The 17076-nt window shown below is 49.1% G+C and overlaps 1 protein-coding gene across 3 annotated transcripts in view; it reads left to right on the top strand.

The window, feature by feature from the left end:
* The window catches only part of Cfap251 (cilia and flagella associated protein 251), a 96532-nt gene that overhangs the window by 63152 nt on the left and 16304 nt on the right, over nt 1-17076 (top strand). For 2 of the 3 annotated variants that reach the window (XM_048447304.3, XM_087903649.1), the window contains exons 16-19: nt 2026-2140; nt 2981-3144; nt 8042-8132; nt 8309-8452. In XM_048447304.3, the coding sequence (XP_048303261.3) occupies nt 2026-2140; nt 2981-3144; nt 8042-8132; nt 8309-8452 (514 nt within the window). Of the gene's footprint in view, nt 1-2025; nt 2141-2980; nt 3145-8041; nt 8133-8308; nt 8453-8996; nt 9208-17076 lie in introns of those variants that run through there. The other variant, XM_085679345.2, reaches the window with a different exon arrangement.

The following is a 17076-nucleotide window of genomic DNA, read 5'->3' as shown; positions in this document are numbered from 1 at the left end:
GGCGCTAGACATTTGCATTGTCTCCATTTTGTAGTGGTCCTGAGCACTAGGGTACAGGGCCCGGTGTACACAGCCTGGTGTACACAGCCCGGGGTACACAGCCCAGTGTGCACAGCCTGGGGTACACAGCCCGGGGTACACAGCCTGGTGTACACAGCCCGGTGTACACAGCCCGGTGTGCACAGCCTGGGGTACACAGCCCGGGGTACACAGCCCAGTGTGCACAGCCTGGGGTACACAGCCCGGGGTACACAGCCCGGGGTACACAGCCCAGTGTGCACAGCCTGGGGTCCACAGCCCGGGGTACACAGCCCGGGATACACAGCCCGGGATACATAGCCCAGTGTGCACAGCCCAGGGTACACAGCCCGGGGTACACAGACCTGTATACTTTCTTGAATGACCCTAGGATTGGAGTTTCCACAGTTCCTACTCCCCACAACTTCCCCAACCAGGGACAAAGGTCCCCGTCTTCTCATACCTTGTCCCTTGGCTCTTACCCCTGCTCCCTTGCCTCTGCCCATTTGCCAACATGTGGTGGGGCCTTAGGAAAAGGCATGAGCTGTTACGTTGTCTGCCTGGTGGGCATTGTAGTGTTTCAAAGTGCTGAGTCTCTCACAGCCTAGTGCAGAAAGCTCACTTGGAGAACTGTCCCTGCCACTGTGTCCCCTTGCCCTGGCTCCTGTCCCTTTCCCATCATCGTCTGTGCCTCTTAGATCTGCGTCCCCTGCCTTTACTTCTTCCTGGGTCCCTTTCTTCCACTACAGGCTGCTCTCTCTGCCTCGGCTCCACCATTCTGAGCACAGTCAGATGCCCTCTAGGAATACCTCGCCCCAGACCCTGGGACTCCTCGGCATCTCCATGCTGCTCACTTCAAACAGCTCTCTGTCTCCTGTCCCTGCCGGGCCGTGGCCTCAGTAGCAGGGACTAGGCCTTGCATGTTTCCGCATCCTGACTGCCTTACCTCACGCCTGGCATGAGGAGGTACTCTCACGGCTGGTGCGGCAGGACCAGTTCTCTTTTATCCAGCACTTGCAGCCTGCAATGGGACCTCGCCTTAGAGCAGGCTCGTGTTTAGGGAAGCAGCTGGAGTTAGGGGAATCCAAGCTGGGTACTGTGGGTGGCCTGTACCTGCAATTCCAGCTCTGCAGGAGGCTGAGGCAGTAGGTGCTCTTGAGCCTAGGGGTTTGAAGCCAGCCTGAGCAAAATATCAAGAGCTTAAAAAAGTGGAAGACAGAGAGATAGATGAGTGGATAAATACTGCCACCGCCAAGCCTGAGGGCCTGAGTTCAGTCCTGGGGCAGAAGTAAAGGAGGGCCCCTCCCACAAGTTGTGCACACTACCGCACATGGCACATAGTCGTAATAGATTATAAAGTTGAGCTAAAGAGGCCTGTCCGGAGTCACTACAACTTGGTGCAACGATGGATTTGGTGACAGTGTCATTTAAAGCTGTCTGAAACAGAGGGTGGTGTCTCGTTCCAGTCTGTGGGCTGTCGGATGTCTGTTGCATCCTGCCAAGACGTGCCATTTCCCCACAGGCCTTTGTCTTGTTAGTTTTCCAGTACCGTTTCTTAGGACATAATGTCAGGAGGGAAAGCCCACACCACAGCCGCGGGGAGCTTCCCGCACAGGCAGTTTCCCTCAAGCCCACTACCACATTTGCCGTTGGGAGTCAGCGCCCCTTCTTTTCAGCAGTCGCTGGCAGCACTTGAATGAGAGGCTCTTACGTAGAGATCAGCTGAGTGACAAGACAGGAAATCCAGAGTCATAAATACATAAGGACTCCAGTCTAGAGGTGCGTGCCTGTAACCCCAGCACTCAGGAGACTAAAGCAAGGATTCTAAAATTCTAGGCTAGCCTGGGCTACATAGCAAGACTCTGTGTCTCAAAAAAAAAAAAAGCAGCAGCAACAACAAAAAACCCAAACCCTAAACAACACACCACAACACAAGTATGGTAGTACCGATTATCGTCTTAAAATATACATTGAAGTTTATGGAGTTTGCACTTTTTTCCTATATAGAAAGACACTTCTTGGACCGGCTTATGGGTCGCCTATTGAGCACACACAGGTGCTCCCCGTTAGATCCACATTAGAGCTGCAGAAGCGTTACCTGGTGTTCATCAACAAAGACAAGGTAGGCTTCCCTTCCCTTCTCTGCCCCAGCAAGATGACTGTGCAATGATCCAGGGCCCGTGAGACAACCACTCAGGAAAGGTGCTACTGCCTTGTCTGGGGACCCATGTTTGAGCCCTGGAACCTGGTCAGAGGAGAAACTACCTTGGGAAGGTTGTTCTTTATTTCCAAACAGGCACCGTGGCACAAATGTCCTCTCCCAAAGAAATAATCTTAATAATACAACAGATAAGACCCGTGGGTCCTTAGTTCTGCTGCAGAGATTTAGCTCCATATGGGTCATTGGCCAAACTGAAACTTACCACAGATTAGTGAGAATGGCATTTCTTTCTTTTTGTTTTAATTTTTTAGTGTGTGTGTGTGTGTGTATGTGTGTGTGTGTGTGTGTACATGCACGTGTTTGCACATGCACACATCTACACGTGCGCTCGTGAACATGTGTCACAGTATGTCAAAGGACAACTTTCGGGAGTCTGTTCTCTCCTTCTACCATGTGGGTCCTGGCAGTAGAAGCCAGTTAGGCCTGGCAACAAGTGCTTTTACCCACTGTGCCATCTCCCAGGCTCCTAGGAGATGTTTTCAGATAGAGTTCTCAAAGTTTCCCAGTGAAAACTCATAGGCTTCCAAATTACACTTTTCTTTCTTTTTATTGACCTGGAACAATCTAATTTCCACGGAAGATACACCGATCAGTTGTACCCAGTCGTATGTTGGCACTGACAGGTGGCTCCAGATGTGTGCATACGTAGCCCAAGCATCTGGAGGTAAAGCCTGGGTATGTCAGGCTAGCTTGAGACTCAGGCACTCAAGTCTGAACATCTAATTACACTTGCCTCCCTAGGTCGGACTCCAGATCTTGCCAGTTGACGGAAACCCACACAAAACATGCGCTATCATTTGCCACCCAAGCGGGGTGGCTGGAATGGCCCTTTCCTACGATGGCCGCTATGCCTTCACAGCCGGAGGCCAAGATTGCTCAGTGGTTCAGTGGGAAATCAACTTAAGGTATGTGAGGGGACATACCCTGGCCCCATAAGGAAGTGTAGGCATCTTTTTAAAAATGTATCTGTGTGTGTGTGTGTATGCATGTTAGTATGCACTTTTGCGTGTGAGTGCTTGAGAAGGCCAGAAGAGGGCATTGGATCTCCTGGACTTGGAGTTCCTGCAGTTGTGAGTCACCTACATGAGTGCACGCACTTTTACCTGCTGAGCCGTTGCTCCAGCCCTTTAGACCCTTCTTTTCATTCAGTTTCAGCAGACAGCTACAGAGTGCCTGCTACGTGCCCATTCTGTGCTAGGACAAAACGGTACCTGGTTCTCAGGATGCTTCCTGGTGACATTATGTGCAGATCAAAGGCTGCTGTGCATTAAATTTCCAGCTTGAACGGTGAAAATGCCCCGGCTCTGCCTGGCTCACTGAAGTTTCTCAGTATCCATACATTCTCATGCTGGCCAGAGAGACCAAGGCTAAGACTCCAAAGTGGGCATTGCAGAAACAGTAAGGGTGAATTAAGAAACTACTCCTCCCTGCCCTGAAAGGAGACCTGTTCGCCTATAGTGAGGCTGGAAAATACTAGATTTGTACATCAGAGTGAGAATATAGGTACTTTAAGGTGGAGTCTCGGCTCTAGAATCCGGGTGGTTTCCTTCACAGCGCGAATCCTCTGATTCTGTCTGTGAAGTGGGGCTAACAACTTCTGCAGGGTCCTGTGTGGACCAGACAGGTTTTCATAGGTGATGCAGTAACCAAGCTATAAATGGCAGCATCCTTCCTTTCTTCTCTTCCTGAAAAGGGCATTTGTGTTTCAGATGGGACAGGCCCTTAAGGTGACCCTCTCATCCATCTAAATGCAGTGATCTGAACCAGGGCAGAGCCAAGGGTTGGGCAGCTAGATCATGTTTCTGATGACCCTGTCTATGCAAACTTCAGAGGCAGACAGCAGAGGTTCCCTCCTCCCTCAAAAGGCTGCCTGATTCATGGCTCCCAGTAACGTCTGCCCCTGCCATCTGCCAAGCACACGTCTTTCCCTTTACGGCAGACGTTAACGCTTTCCTTCGTACTCTGAACTCGAGTGAGAATAGCTGGCGAAATCTGCTCTGGTGCCATGATGCCTCAGACTGCAGTTGCAGCTCTGCCTTCTGCCTCTGCCATCCTGGGTGAGCTGATCCAGGACTTGGGAACTGGAGGTGAGCTAGCTCTCCATCCAGAAACACTTCCCCAGCAGTCCCAATGTGTCACCCACTGGCCACCTGCAGTCCTTGGAGCCAGTGGCATGCTGGAGGGAGATGAAGTCTCCCCATTTTGATTTTTGGCCTCAGTCAAAGTGGGATCCAGTAGGGATTTCCAGTAGTGTTCCTATGCTTGGCCAGAATCCAGGCTTCTGAGAATTTCAATTTAATCTGTTGTAGGGACAAAGGATCATTATAAACTAATTAGCACTTTATTGCTGCTTCTGGTGACTTAATATGTTCAGCATTTCACTAATGGAAAGAAATGTAAAAGCCCCAAACAAGTAAACAATACAATTCTCTACCAGAGCCCAGGCTGCAGCTCAGCCGGTAGCATGCTTGCCTAGCATGCACCAGGGCCCGAGCTGCAATTCAGTTGGTAGCATGCTTGCCTAGCATGCACCAGGGCCCGAGCTGCAACTCAGCTGGTAGCGTGCTTGCCTAGCGTCCACCAGGGCCCAGGCTGCAGCTCAGCTGGTAGCGTGCTTGCCTAGCATGTATGAAGTCTTGAGCTCCAGTCCCAGTCCCACATAGATGCATGCATGTGCTGGCTACTTTTATATCAGCTCGACAAAAGCTGAAGTCACCTGAGAGGAGGAGACCTCAACTGAGAAAACGCCTCCACAAGGTTTGGCTGTGGGCAAGCCAGAAGAACATTTTCTCAGTGATTGATATGGGAGGCTCCAGCCCACTGTGGTTGGTGGTCCTGATTTTTTTAGGTTTTTCTTTTTTTAGACAGGGTTTCTCTGTGTAGCACTGGCTGCCCTTGGACTCACTCTGTAGACCAGGCTGGCTTCGAACTCACAGGGATCTGTCTCCCAAATGCTGAGACTGAAAACGTGTACCGCCACTGCTTGGCTGTTCTGAGTCTTATAAGAAAGCAGACTGAGCAAGCCACGGAGAGCAAGTCAGTGAGCAGCATTCTTCTGCACCAGCTCCTGCCTCCAGGTTCCTGCTCTGCTTGAGTTCCTGCCCTACTTTCTTTGGATGAATGGTGATACAAGAAGTGTTAAACCACCAGACAGTGGTGGCACACACCTTTATCCCAGCACTTGGGAAGCAGAGGCAAGTGGATCTCTGAGTTCAAGGCCAGCCTGGTCTACAAAGCAAGTTCCAGGATAGCCAGCCAGGACTGTTAAACAGAGAACCCCTGTCTCGAAAAAAATAAACGGACAAAGTTAAGTCAAATAAAGCTTTTCTTCCCCAAATAGCTTTGGTCGCTCCATTAGGCAACAGTAACCCTAAGAAAACCCATCATGGTGGCACAAGCCAATAATGCCAGCACTCGGGAGGGGGCAGCAGGAGAACCAGAATACCAAGATCATCCTCCACTTTGTACTGAGTTGAGAGACCCTCTCTGAAAAGCTTTTGGTTTTGTACTGGATTTACTGATGAGAGAGCTGCAGAGTGAAGTGGGGTGGAAAGATCTTCCCCCTCCTGCTCAAATACAAGCAGAGACCTGGGTTCAAATTCCAGCTTGGTCAGACGTAGCAGCCAGCGCAGGACAATAACCCTAGTACTCAGGAAGTAGCAGTTCAAGGTCATACTCAGCTCCCTAGTGAGGTCAAGGCTAACGTGGGGTACACAAAATATAAAACACGAACAACAACAACAACCAAAATAATGTAGACTTTGACTCCTCCAAGCCCCAGCTCTTCTATGCGGTGGAAGCCATCCACGCCTCTGTTGGGGAGTATCTCTCGGGTACCTGCCTGATGTCACTCATGATGTCTCTAGCATTGCCCCCTTGCCTAGAAGCAACCATGCTATTCCTGAGTACAAGATATATTCAGTAGATCCTATTGAGAGTTGGCTTAGCAGTTAAAAGCATTTATTGTTCTTGCAAAGAACCGGTTTCAATTCCCAGCACCCACCCACATGGAGGCTCACCGCTTCCTTAGGCCCCAGGCATGCATGTGGTGCATATACATACATGCAGGCAAAGCACTCATGCATACAAAATAAAATAAATCTAAAAGAATAAATAAAATGCCTCTTTCTTTCCATGTCCCAGTGATCTCTCTGTCTCTGTCTCTGTCTCTGTCTCTCTCTCTCTTTAGTGTGATTGAGACCTCAATTTAGGCACAAGGAGGCTTTTGGGAAGGTGACCGGAATCCCATGTGGCTGCCTGGCCGCAGAGTGGGCCTGCAGAACAGCCACCCACTGGTGGCTCTTAGCCTTCTTCCTGCCCAGCTCTGCAGCCTCCTCAGATTGTAGCCCTTGCCACAGAGAGAATGAGCCCCTTTCTTTGCTCTGGTTAGAGAAATTTGGTCTCTCTAGGGTCAGCAGACGGTGGCAGGAGCAGGGTGCATGTGGCACAATGCTGACAACAGAGCCCAGAAAATCAGGCTGTCCTAGGGAGCCCAGTGCATTTGCATCCCTACCCTTGGGGTTCCTGGTGGTGACAGGGTCCCGGGTCCCTTCTGGTCCTGATACTCTGCTCTAGGCAGCATGTCTGAAAGTGACCTTGTTACCCTTGGAATCAGGAGCAGCCTAGGGGGAAGGAATGACGAGCTGATCACCTGCCTTCATAGCTTCCTGTCAGATCCAAGAAGTCAGTGAAGCCTGGGCCCTGCAGGAAAGGACCTCAGGCACATGTGGAGACCAATGTGTCAGGCCCTCCCCTGGACCCAGAAGCAGGGCAGAGAATATTTTGTAGTTCTTATGAAAAGGGCAAGGACATACCAGTGATCATCTGTCCTTGGCACAGACAGAACTGCGCTCTGGGCTTGGCCCTCTTCTGGCTGTTTTACACAGTCGTCTTGACTTCATCCTCACAGCCATCCTGGGAGACAAGTGTCGCTCTTATCCCCACTTAACTTCCACGGGGTCTATTGATGGCTCAAGTGATGGAATTGAACTCGAGGAAAATAAAGGGCCTGTGGCAAATCCTTCACGTGTGTTTACTTAATTCTATGACAGCCCTGCATGACCCTTCCCATTTCACAGATGTGGAAACCGAGCAGAGGTGGGTATTTCTCGTGGCTGCAAGCTTGCCAGTGGCACAATCGGGCTCGCGTGCACGCCCCTGTGACTCCAGTTCTGGATTCTTCAGTTCTCCACCGTAGGTCTTCACTGAAGTAGGCTCTAATTCACTGGACTAGTGGAAATCCAGTGAGTGGCTTTTAAAAAAAAAAAAATAGTGAGTTTAGATTATTTGCCTTTTGAGCAAGGAAAAGTCGGTTGGTCTCATGCAAAAGTAGGTTTTCTTCCCATTCAAAGGGCCTATTTTCGGAGAACCTGACCCTGTGCTAGAGAGCAGAGGGTTATTTTTATCCACTTGGCATGGGTCCCTGTGATCTCCCGGGCTTTTCTGAGAGCAATTAGTACTGGCAGTGCACCTGAAGAGCACCCCGTCCTTTTGGTGCTGGTCGGGTGTGATCAGCTCAGGAGGTTTGAGGTTTCAGACTGGAGCCTCCCCCAGCCCCCAGGAGAGATGTGGTCCCCAAAGATAGCAGACAAATTGCCAGGCACCTGCCCTGTCATCAGAACGAGCCTATCACCATAATTAAGGTGGGCGCCCTGAACGGCTGCGTTCCACACTTGAAATTGAATTTCTGTCGCAGGCTTCATCACTGAGGGACAGAGACCCTGCAGAGGCCACCATCTGTGCAACTGCTCCGTGACTTCATGCGTGAGTACTTCCTAACGATGATGTTTCTTATTGTTCCAGGGCCCTGGAGGCGGCCGTTTCTCTTGGGGGTGAAGACTTGACCCCATTCTACGGTCTGGTGGCTGGTGGCAGAGAAGGAAAATTCTACAGGGTAATTGTCATCAAACACTTCCTGGGGACATCTTGTCAAGGCAGACATTAGAGACTAACCCTCTATGCTTGTCCATAAAGCCCCTCCTCCCTACTAAGCTTGGCATAGGCTTTCTAGAGAACACCCCCTTCCTGGCTGGAGCTGACTGTGTGCCGTTTCTGATTGTTTCCACGCAGGAGCTGGAGGACTACTTCTACTATTCTCAGATTCGCAGTCAAGGCATCGATACGATGGAGACCAGGCAGGTGTCAGAACATATCTGCCTGTCGGAGCTCCCTTTTGTCATGAGAGCGATCGGTTTTTACCCGTCAGAGGAGAAGGTAGGTACACGCACACGAGATCAGCGCTAGGATGGGCTATTTATATCAGGTGCCTCCGGGAGCAGTCACTACGGGCCCGCCTGGAAACGTGCCAGGTGATCTGAGTATGACTGGGGATGAAGATGTGCCCGTTGCCCGGGCAGAGTTCCCCATGGATGTGCTGTTACATGCAGAGGGGCCTCCTAAGCCTTTGCTGCCTGCACTCCCCACCCCCTTTTTCCCTTTGAGACAGGATCTCTATGTAGCTCTGGTTGTTCTGGAACTCACTCTGTGGTCCTGGCTGGCCTCGAACTCAGAGATCTGCCTGCCTCTGCCTCCCGAGTGCTGGGATTAAAGGCGTGCACCAGCACACCCAGCCTGCAAACCCTTCTTTGCACAACTCTGGGTATATTAGTGTATAAAATAGTTACACAAATCAAACATTTGCTGATAATAAATGATGAGGAAGGAATTTTGTGGCTTCCATACAGTTTTACCACTTGTTGAGGACAAAACAATTTTGCATACTAGTGAGATGTTTGTGCTCATTTCTTCTTACATAAAGAATCGAATCTCAGCCTGGCGGTGATGGCACACGCCTTTAATCCCAGCACTCGGGAGGCAGAAGCAAGTGGATCTCTGTGAGTTCGAGGCCAACCTGGTCTACAGTTCCAGGACAAGCTCCAAAGCTACAGAGAAACCCTGTCTCGAAAAAAATGTCCAACGCTGCAAGATGTCCAATGCTAAATGTCCGATGCTGCAAGATGAAGAGCAGCTTCAGTGCTTTTCAGAGGCGGCTGAGATTTGATTTTATGATCATTAATACCAAGAATACTGCTTCACATAAATGCATGATGCAAAAAAAAAAACCATAGGGTCATTTAGGAATTGTTGGAAAGTCTAATTCCAAATCAAAATTTATTTAGTTTTTTTTTTAAAAAAAAATAAAACTTGAGTCAGCAACTCAAACAGCAATTCTCAAATCAAGTGTTTTGGGTTGAGGGTCTAGTTCATCAACAGAGTTCTTGCCTGGCATACCTGAGGCCCTAGGCTCAATCCTCAGGATAGGGGACAAAGAAAAAAATCAAACTTCTATTGGAGTCTGTTCCAAATATATTGTAATACTCATATCCTAGCAGCAATGATAGGGAAATCAGAAAAGTCTTTGTTTCCTGTAGTCACGTGATCGTAGTTCTGCAGGAAAGACACGGCTGCCTGCAGTAGTAGATAGCCTTGGGTCCCAGCTGAGGTTTTCACGGCACTCTGTGGTGTTTTGTGGCACGGTGGCATTGGTGGCAAATGTGCACGTGTGTGTTCAGAACCAAGGCTGCAGAGGAAGTGCTGCCATGCGCCCCTCGGGTTGACTGCATGCTTGCCTTGGAGCACATTTTCAGTTGGGTCTGCAGAAACCGTTCACTGCTGCCAAGCTTGTTGCAGCCCCTCCCTGATGTTCATTGCATGATCCCATATGAGGGTTGCAACCCATAATTTTTAAAAGATGTATTTATTTTTATTTAATATGTATGGGTGTTTTGTCTGCATGTATGTTCGTGTACCATGTGGGTACTGGAGCTCTTGCAGGCCAGAAGAGGGTGCTAGATCATCTGGAACTGGAGTTACAGACAATTGTGAGCCTTCATGTGAGACCTGGGTCCTCTGGAAGAACTGCCAGTAGTCTGACCACTGAGTAGCTCTCCAGCCCTAAACCTGCAACTTAAGCAGAGATTCGGAGGATGAACTGATGAGCAGAGCTGGGCATGTGAGGCTAGTCTACCTCTGCCCTCCCTGGGCAAAGACTACTGTTGGACTCTAGTGTCCAACCTGAGAAGGAGTCGCCCCCAGAGACCACCTCATACACCACAGCAGATGCAAAAGCATGAGGATTTTATTAATTCTATCATGACAGGGTCCCCCAGCATTCGGGAAGCTGAGAGACCCCAACTAGCTGGTACAGTCTACTTTTAAAGGAGAAGGCCCCATAGAAACAAGAGGGGTTGTTCCTTGACCATTATGATTGGCTTATTCGAAAAGGGCTAATACCAATAATTGACTGGAGAACTATTGTCAGATCAGATGAGGTAAGAGGTCATTTTGACCCCGTTTCCCAGGGGACTGAGTCAAAACATACGTGTATGGGTAATTGTTCAGGAACTGAGTACGTGCATGTGTAGCTGTTAGGTCCTTGGTTCCCAGGGGAGGAGGGGAAGCACTGAGGCACAGAGGCTGAGAGGGTTTGGAATTGTCAGAAATGGCTTCAGAATTGTCTTAAAGTCTTACACTACAACCCTGGGCTTCAGCGGGATGATGTGTTCAAGGCAGGGAGCACATCACTGGGCCTGCAGAGAGAGCTTGAGCTGTGTTGTCCTCTGTACAGTTGCTGTTAACCTAGTGTATGTTCTTGGGGCAACTCTGGAATCTGTGCGGATGCTGGTCCTGACTCTAGCTCAGACATCAGTCTGACCACATGGCAGAAATCCCCAAATACCGGCAACTCCAGACAGGGTCAAGGAGCCCATGTATGTTCTTCACATGAACTGCTCTAAATACAACTTAGAGGATTCCCTTTCTGAGCTGCAATGTGAGACACCCTCACTGCAGAAGATCTGGGAATGAAGAAAGAGTTACTTAGAATCCTGCCACTCAGACTGACAGTCACTACTATTCTCCTGGCACTTACGCGTTTATACAGTGAATGGTTGCTACACTGAATATATATGACTGTCTGCGTCCTCATAGAGTACATTATGTCATAAGCACTTTCCGATTGGTTAGAAATTCTGTAGAAAAAGAATTATGTTCTTTTTAAGGTATTTATTTTGCAACTGGGCAGTGGTGGCGCATGTCTTTAATCCCAATATTCAGGAGGCAGAGGCAGGAGGATCTCTATGAGTTTGAGGCCAACCTACAAAGCGAGTTCTAGAACTGGCTCCATGGTTACTGGGAAACCCTGTGTTGAAACAAACAAACAGAAAGATACTTATTTTGAGTTTGTGTGTGGTATGTGCATGTGAGATTCAAACTCACATAGATCCGCTGCCTCTGCCTCCCAAGAGCTGGGATTAAAGGTGTGTGCCACCACTGCCCAGCTTAAAATTTTATTTTGTTGGAGGTATGCACATACCATGATACATGTGTGGAGGCTGGAGGACACCTTCATGGAGTCTGTTCTCCCATATGTTCTAGGAATTGAACTCAAGTTGCCAGATTTGTATTGTCGAGTGGCAATTACTTTTTTTCCCTCCCTGAGACAGGGTTTCTCTGTGTGTAACCCCAGCTGTCTTGAAACTAACTCTGTAGAGACTAGACTGGCCTCCAACTCACAGAGATCCGCCTGCCTCTGCCTCCCAAGTGCTGGGATTAAAGGTGTGGCCACCACCGCCCAGCAAGTGGCAATTATTTTTATGCTTCGAGCCATCTCCCCAACCGTATTTATTTATTTATTTATTTCTATTTTATTTATTTTGTGAACGGGTCTCTCACTGTGGCTGGAGCTCACTTTTCTGGCTAAATTGGCTGACCAGTGAGCTCCCAGAATGCACCTGTCTCTGCGCTGCCCAGCGCTGGAGTATCAGGTGCTGCTGCTGATGCACCTGGCTCTACGTAGGTCCTGGGATCTGAACTTGGGTCCTTATGCTTGCTTACTTCCATAGAAAGCTCTTTACCCACTGACTATCTCAATAAGGGATATATTTTGGGGTTGAGGTATAGATTAGTAATAACACATTTGCCTAGTGTGTGTGAGGTCTTGAGCTAATACAACACACACCTTAAAAATTTAATTTCAGTTCTGGAGAGATGGTTCAGTGGTTAAGAACACTGACTGCTTTTTCAAAGGACCCAGATTCAATTTCCAGCACCCACATGGCAGCTCAGAACCATCTGAAATGCTAGTTCCAAGAGATCTGATGCTCTCCTCTAGCCCCTGTGGACAATGCACACATATGGTGCACAGACTACATTCCTAAAAATAAATAAAACCTTGAACAAGTTAAAAAATAAAAATAAATATTTGTGTAATTTTTTAAAATATACAATACAGGACTATGGGCTGATGATGTTATTGTGTGGTTGAATCCTTGCCTACCATGCACCAATTCCTGGCTTTAACCCCCAGCACCATAAAACCTGGGTGTGGTAGCTTGTACCTGTAATCCCAGCACTTGGGATGTGGCAGCAGGAGCTTCAAAGGTTCAAAGTTATCCTCAGCTACATAGCAAATTTGAGGCTAGCCTGTCTCAAAAACCAAAACAACAAAAAACTCAAAGTTATTAGAGACAATCACTTACTATTTTGGTGATTTCTTTTCTATTATTTATTTGTGATATACTCATATCTGTATTTTTAAACAAAGACTTGGCATCCTGTGATATAAATATGTACATCTCTGTACGTCAGCATTAGACTGCATATACAGATGTAGTTGAGTGAGGCTATGTTTATGTGTATAGCATCAGCATACTAAGGTTCCATTGTTTTGTGAGCTTGGTTGTAAAAATTCCTCAGTGAAAATTCCATGCCTTTAAGAGGCGTGACCTAGCTGACTCCTCTCCCAGCTGACGGAAGTTGGGGCTGTCTGGAGCATTTGGCTGTAGAGACCCAGTGAGCATCTCTGTGTGTGTCTTGTATATGGATCTGTTTCCATGGTTCAGAGTCCAAGTAGAACACGAGTTTTAGGCCCTGTTGCCAGCCAGGTGTGGTAGCACTCGCCTGTGACCATCGGTTAGGGAAGCATCTAGGGCCCACATAAAAGTGTTCCTTGAGCTGGCGCTGGTGTGTCAGTCGCCCACTGTTCTGAGGCCACACCCGGGAACTCAGGCTCGTTTATCTTTTTGTTTTGTTTTAATTCTTCCTTAAAGCTGTACTTTTGTTTTGAATTTTTTTTTTTTGATATAGGGTCTCCCCATGTAACTCTGGCCTGACACTTGTCATGTAGACCAGGTTGGTTTCAAACTCACAGAGCGCTGGAATTAAAGGCGCGAACGACACCTTGTCCCACCCTTACCGTTTAATATTCTTAGACCTTGGTTTCCAAACTGGACATTTTATTAGAATTACTTTGAACATTCGTCAAGTGAGATGAGGCCTCACCACAGTCTGAATACCATAGCCAGCCAGGAGAGGGGCCAGGCCAGCTGAAGTGGCCTCTGTCCAAGGTCTCTCAGATATACACCCGCATGGAAAGCCCTTGCCTCAGACGCCAGCTCTGAGTGGCATTTCCCAGGGCTACTCACCGTCAAGGATGAAGGACTCAACAAACACTGCAGGATTATTGGTCAGGAATCTTCTTTGGCTGTAAGTCACAGGTCCCTAAGTCATGCCAGGTTTTGGTTCAAAGAACCCAAGTCCTAAAGTAGAGGCAGCATGCAGCTTAACAGAAGCCAGAGCCTCAGAAGCAGAGGCAGGAAGCACCCTTCTCTCCTGGCCTCACTTGCCTTTGTGCTGCCTAGGGCTGTGGTCCGTCCTCACCCCTGTCTGTGCCTGTGCCTCAGGCTGAGGACCAACCTCACCCCTGCCTGTGCCTGTGCCTCAGGCTGTGGTCTGTCCTCACCCCTGCCTGTGCCTGTGCCTCAGGCTGTGGTCTGTCCTCACCCCTGCCTGTGCCTGTGCCTCAGGCTGTGGTCTGTCCTCACCCCTGCCTGTACCTCAGGCTGTAGACCATCCTCACCCCTGCCTGTACCTCAGGCTGTGGTCTGTCCTCACCCCTGCCTGTGCCTAGGGCTGTGATCCGTCCTCACCCCTGCCTGTGCCTAGGGCTGTGATCCGTCCTCACCCCTGCCTGTGCCTTGGGCTGTGATCCATCCTCACCCCTGCCTGTGCCTAGGAGACCACAAGCCTAGATACTGAGAAGAGCTTCCTTTCTGGAGCCCTGGTCACTGCTTGGTAAGAGTGTGCCTGACCTCATCACTGCCCAGGAGCCCAGGCGGCCAGACCTGGCCACCCACCCTTGCTAGAGTCCGAGACAGTTAGTTTCCGCTCATGTTCACTGTAAGAACTGGAGCAGGATAGAGTGGTTCCCAACTGAGATTCTGCCTAGGCCCTGGGATGGAGCTCAGTGATGGAGCTCTTGCCTAGCATGTGGGTTCCATCCCCAGCTCTGTGTGGGACAATGGTGGTGGTCACATCCTGGGATTATTGTAAGGATTTTGTAGGTAACTAGCTGTTAGCTCAGTCCACGGGGATGGTAAGTGTATGAAAAGCATCCCGTATCTTTCATCCTCCTGTGGCTAAACGATTCCAGGCTCTGAGAGTCAAGGTCTCCCACCCTTTTCTATGCAGGGGATAGAACCTGGGATTGACTTATGCTAAAGCTAGCAGCTAACACTGAGCTTTCTCTCCAGCCCTCAGAAGTTCAAGGTCATCCTCAGCTATGAGGTTAGTCCTAGGCTATCCTGAGCTTCATAACACTCTGCCTCAAAAAACTCCAAATGAGAAAAACATCTCCTTGGGCTGGAGGCGCAGCTCAGTGGTGTGGGTCTCGCCTGGCTGAGGTCCAGGTTCCACCCCAGCACCACCCCCACTGTGCACACAGACGCCTTTGCTCTTGGAGACGGCTGAAGATCCTGTGATCCAGATGTGCCCCACGCCAGTGTGCAGGCTTCATTAGCTGATGCACTCGTTGCCCAGATGTTTCTGATATGTTGTTTTTATGTCGGATTTATAGTGATTTTAAAGATTTTTTAAAAAGGATTTGAAAAGAACCTTTTCAGGGCTTTTACATTTCTAAACCTGGCTCTTGCTGGAGTTCATGGCACATGAACTTCACTTCCTATGTAACTGTGCCTCTACCCCACCCACCAACCCCAATTCCCTGAGAAGTTGTATGGAAAAGTTGGCCTAGCCAGCTTGGGCACACACAAGACTCAGGTGCAAAGCCAAACCAGCCCCTCCCCCACCCCGCCCCAAGGCTAGTCAGTGTTCATTGTTTTCTTACTCATCATAGCCCCTCCCCCACCCCAAGGCTAGTCAGTGTTCATTGTTTTCATACGTCATCATAGCCCCTCCCCCACCCCGCCCCAAGGCTAGTCAGTGTTCATTGTTTTCTTACGTCATCATAGCCCCTCCCCCACCCCAAGGCTAGTCAGTGTTCATTGTTTTCATACGTCATCATAGCCACCTCTGGACTTGAAGTCAATGCGGTAAACTGAAGACAAATTTCCCAAGAATACAACCTTCCCCCACGGAGTTTCTAGCCCCCCTTTCATCTACAGAAGGTGCACGTGCAGTGAGCACGCCTCGAGGGACTGAAGGAAGAGCGCATCTTCCCGCCTTCATTCTGTGTTTTGAACCCCAGGTCGCCTTGCCCAGCCATCTTCCGTGCCTGGTGCTCGCTCCTGCAGCCCTGCAGCCCCCTTTCCATTTTGCTGACACAGCACTGTTTAATCTGGGCTGGGTTTTGTGGCGAATTAACATCAGTGCAACCTCTTTGTTCCATAAATTTAAGGCTAATCCTGGTAGAAACATATGTGCCCCCAGCAAGCGCCCCAATAGCAGGCACTCAGCAAATGTTAATTGAATGAATGAGTAAATGAGCAAATGGCGCCCAGTGGCCTCATTCAGCTGCAAGAACAGAGGGAACAATTACCAAGTTCCCTAACGTGCCCGGCAGATTCAGGAGTGGTAGCATTGTACAGGAGCATTTAGGGAAGAAATAAGTGATTGCTTGACCTTTCAACTGTGTGTCCATTTGTGTGTGTCTGTATTTGTGTGTGCGTGTGTGTGCGTGTGTATGTGCGCGCACACACACACACGCCATGGTGTACATGTGGAAGTCAGAGGACCACTTGCTGGAGCTGGTTCTCTCCTTTTCCCATGCAGGGCCAAGGAACTGAACCCAGGCTGTCAGTCTTGGTGACAGGCACCATGACCTACTAGGCCATCTCATCAGCCCCAACACATTATATTTTAAGAATGTATCCCAACTGGGTGTAGTAGGGCACGTCTTTAATCCCAGCACTTGAGAGGCAAAGGCAGGAGGATCTCTGCAAGTTCGAGGCCAGTCTGGTCTACAATAATAAATAGATAAATAAATTTTTTAAAAAATTGGAGTAATTATAATGACCAATGATGGGAAATAGGATCAACAAAATCAGGCAGGCCTATACTCAGGAGCCACTAAAAAGTGAAATTGCTGGGTGGGCTCAGTGGAGCGCTTTGGGCGGCATGCAGAAAGCCCTGGTTCCCAGTACCCGCACCGCATAAAATCACGTGCATTCCTGTAACCCCAGCACGCAGGAGGCAGAGGCAAGAGGATAAGAAAGAAATCTGGTGTTGACCTCAGTTACATAGGCCGAGGCCAGTCTGGAATACATCTTCAACTCTGTCTCGAGGGAGAGCAAGAGCGAGGGTGGGGGCTCTAGATTCTTCGATCACTGCTTGTATGGCCAAAGCTGGCAGCGCAGGCCTGTCATCCCAACTACTCAGGAGAATGATAAGTTCAAGGCCTGTCTGGACACTTTAGTGAGGTCCTGTCTCAAAATGAACTTACTGGTGTTTCAGTGGTAGAACATTTATCTAGCATGTATGAGGGCCCTGAGTTCAATTCCCAGTACCATTGAATAATCGTAATTATCATTATTTATTACTTGTATATTTGTGTGCCTAACCTGAAGGAACAGATTCCAAGCCTGTAATGACACTCATTTCTG

The sequence above is a fragment of the Myodes glareolus genome, chromosome 2, assembly GCF_982192425.1.
Source record: "Myodes glareolus chromosome 2, mMyoGla1.1, whole genome shotgun sequence".
In the NCBI taxonomy this organism is placed as follows: Eukaryota; Metazoa; Chordata; class Mammalia; order Rodentia; family Cricetidae; genus Myodes; species Myodes glareolus.
This window is presented reverse-complemented; position numbering and strand designations above follow the sequence as displayed.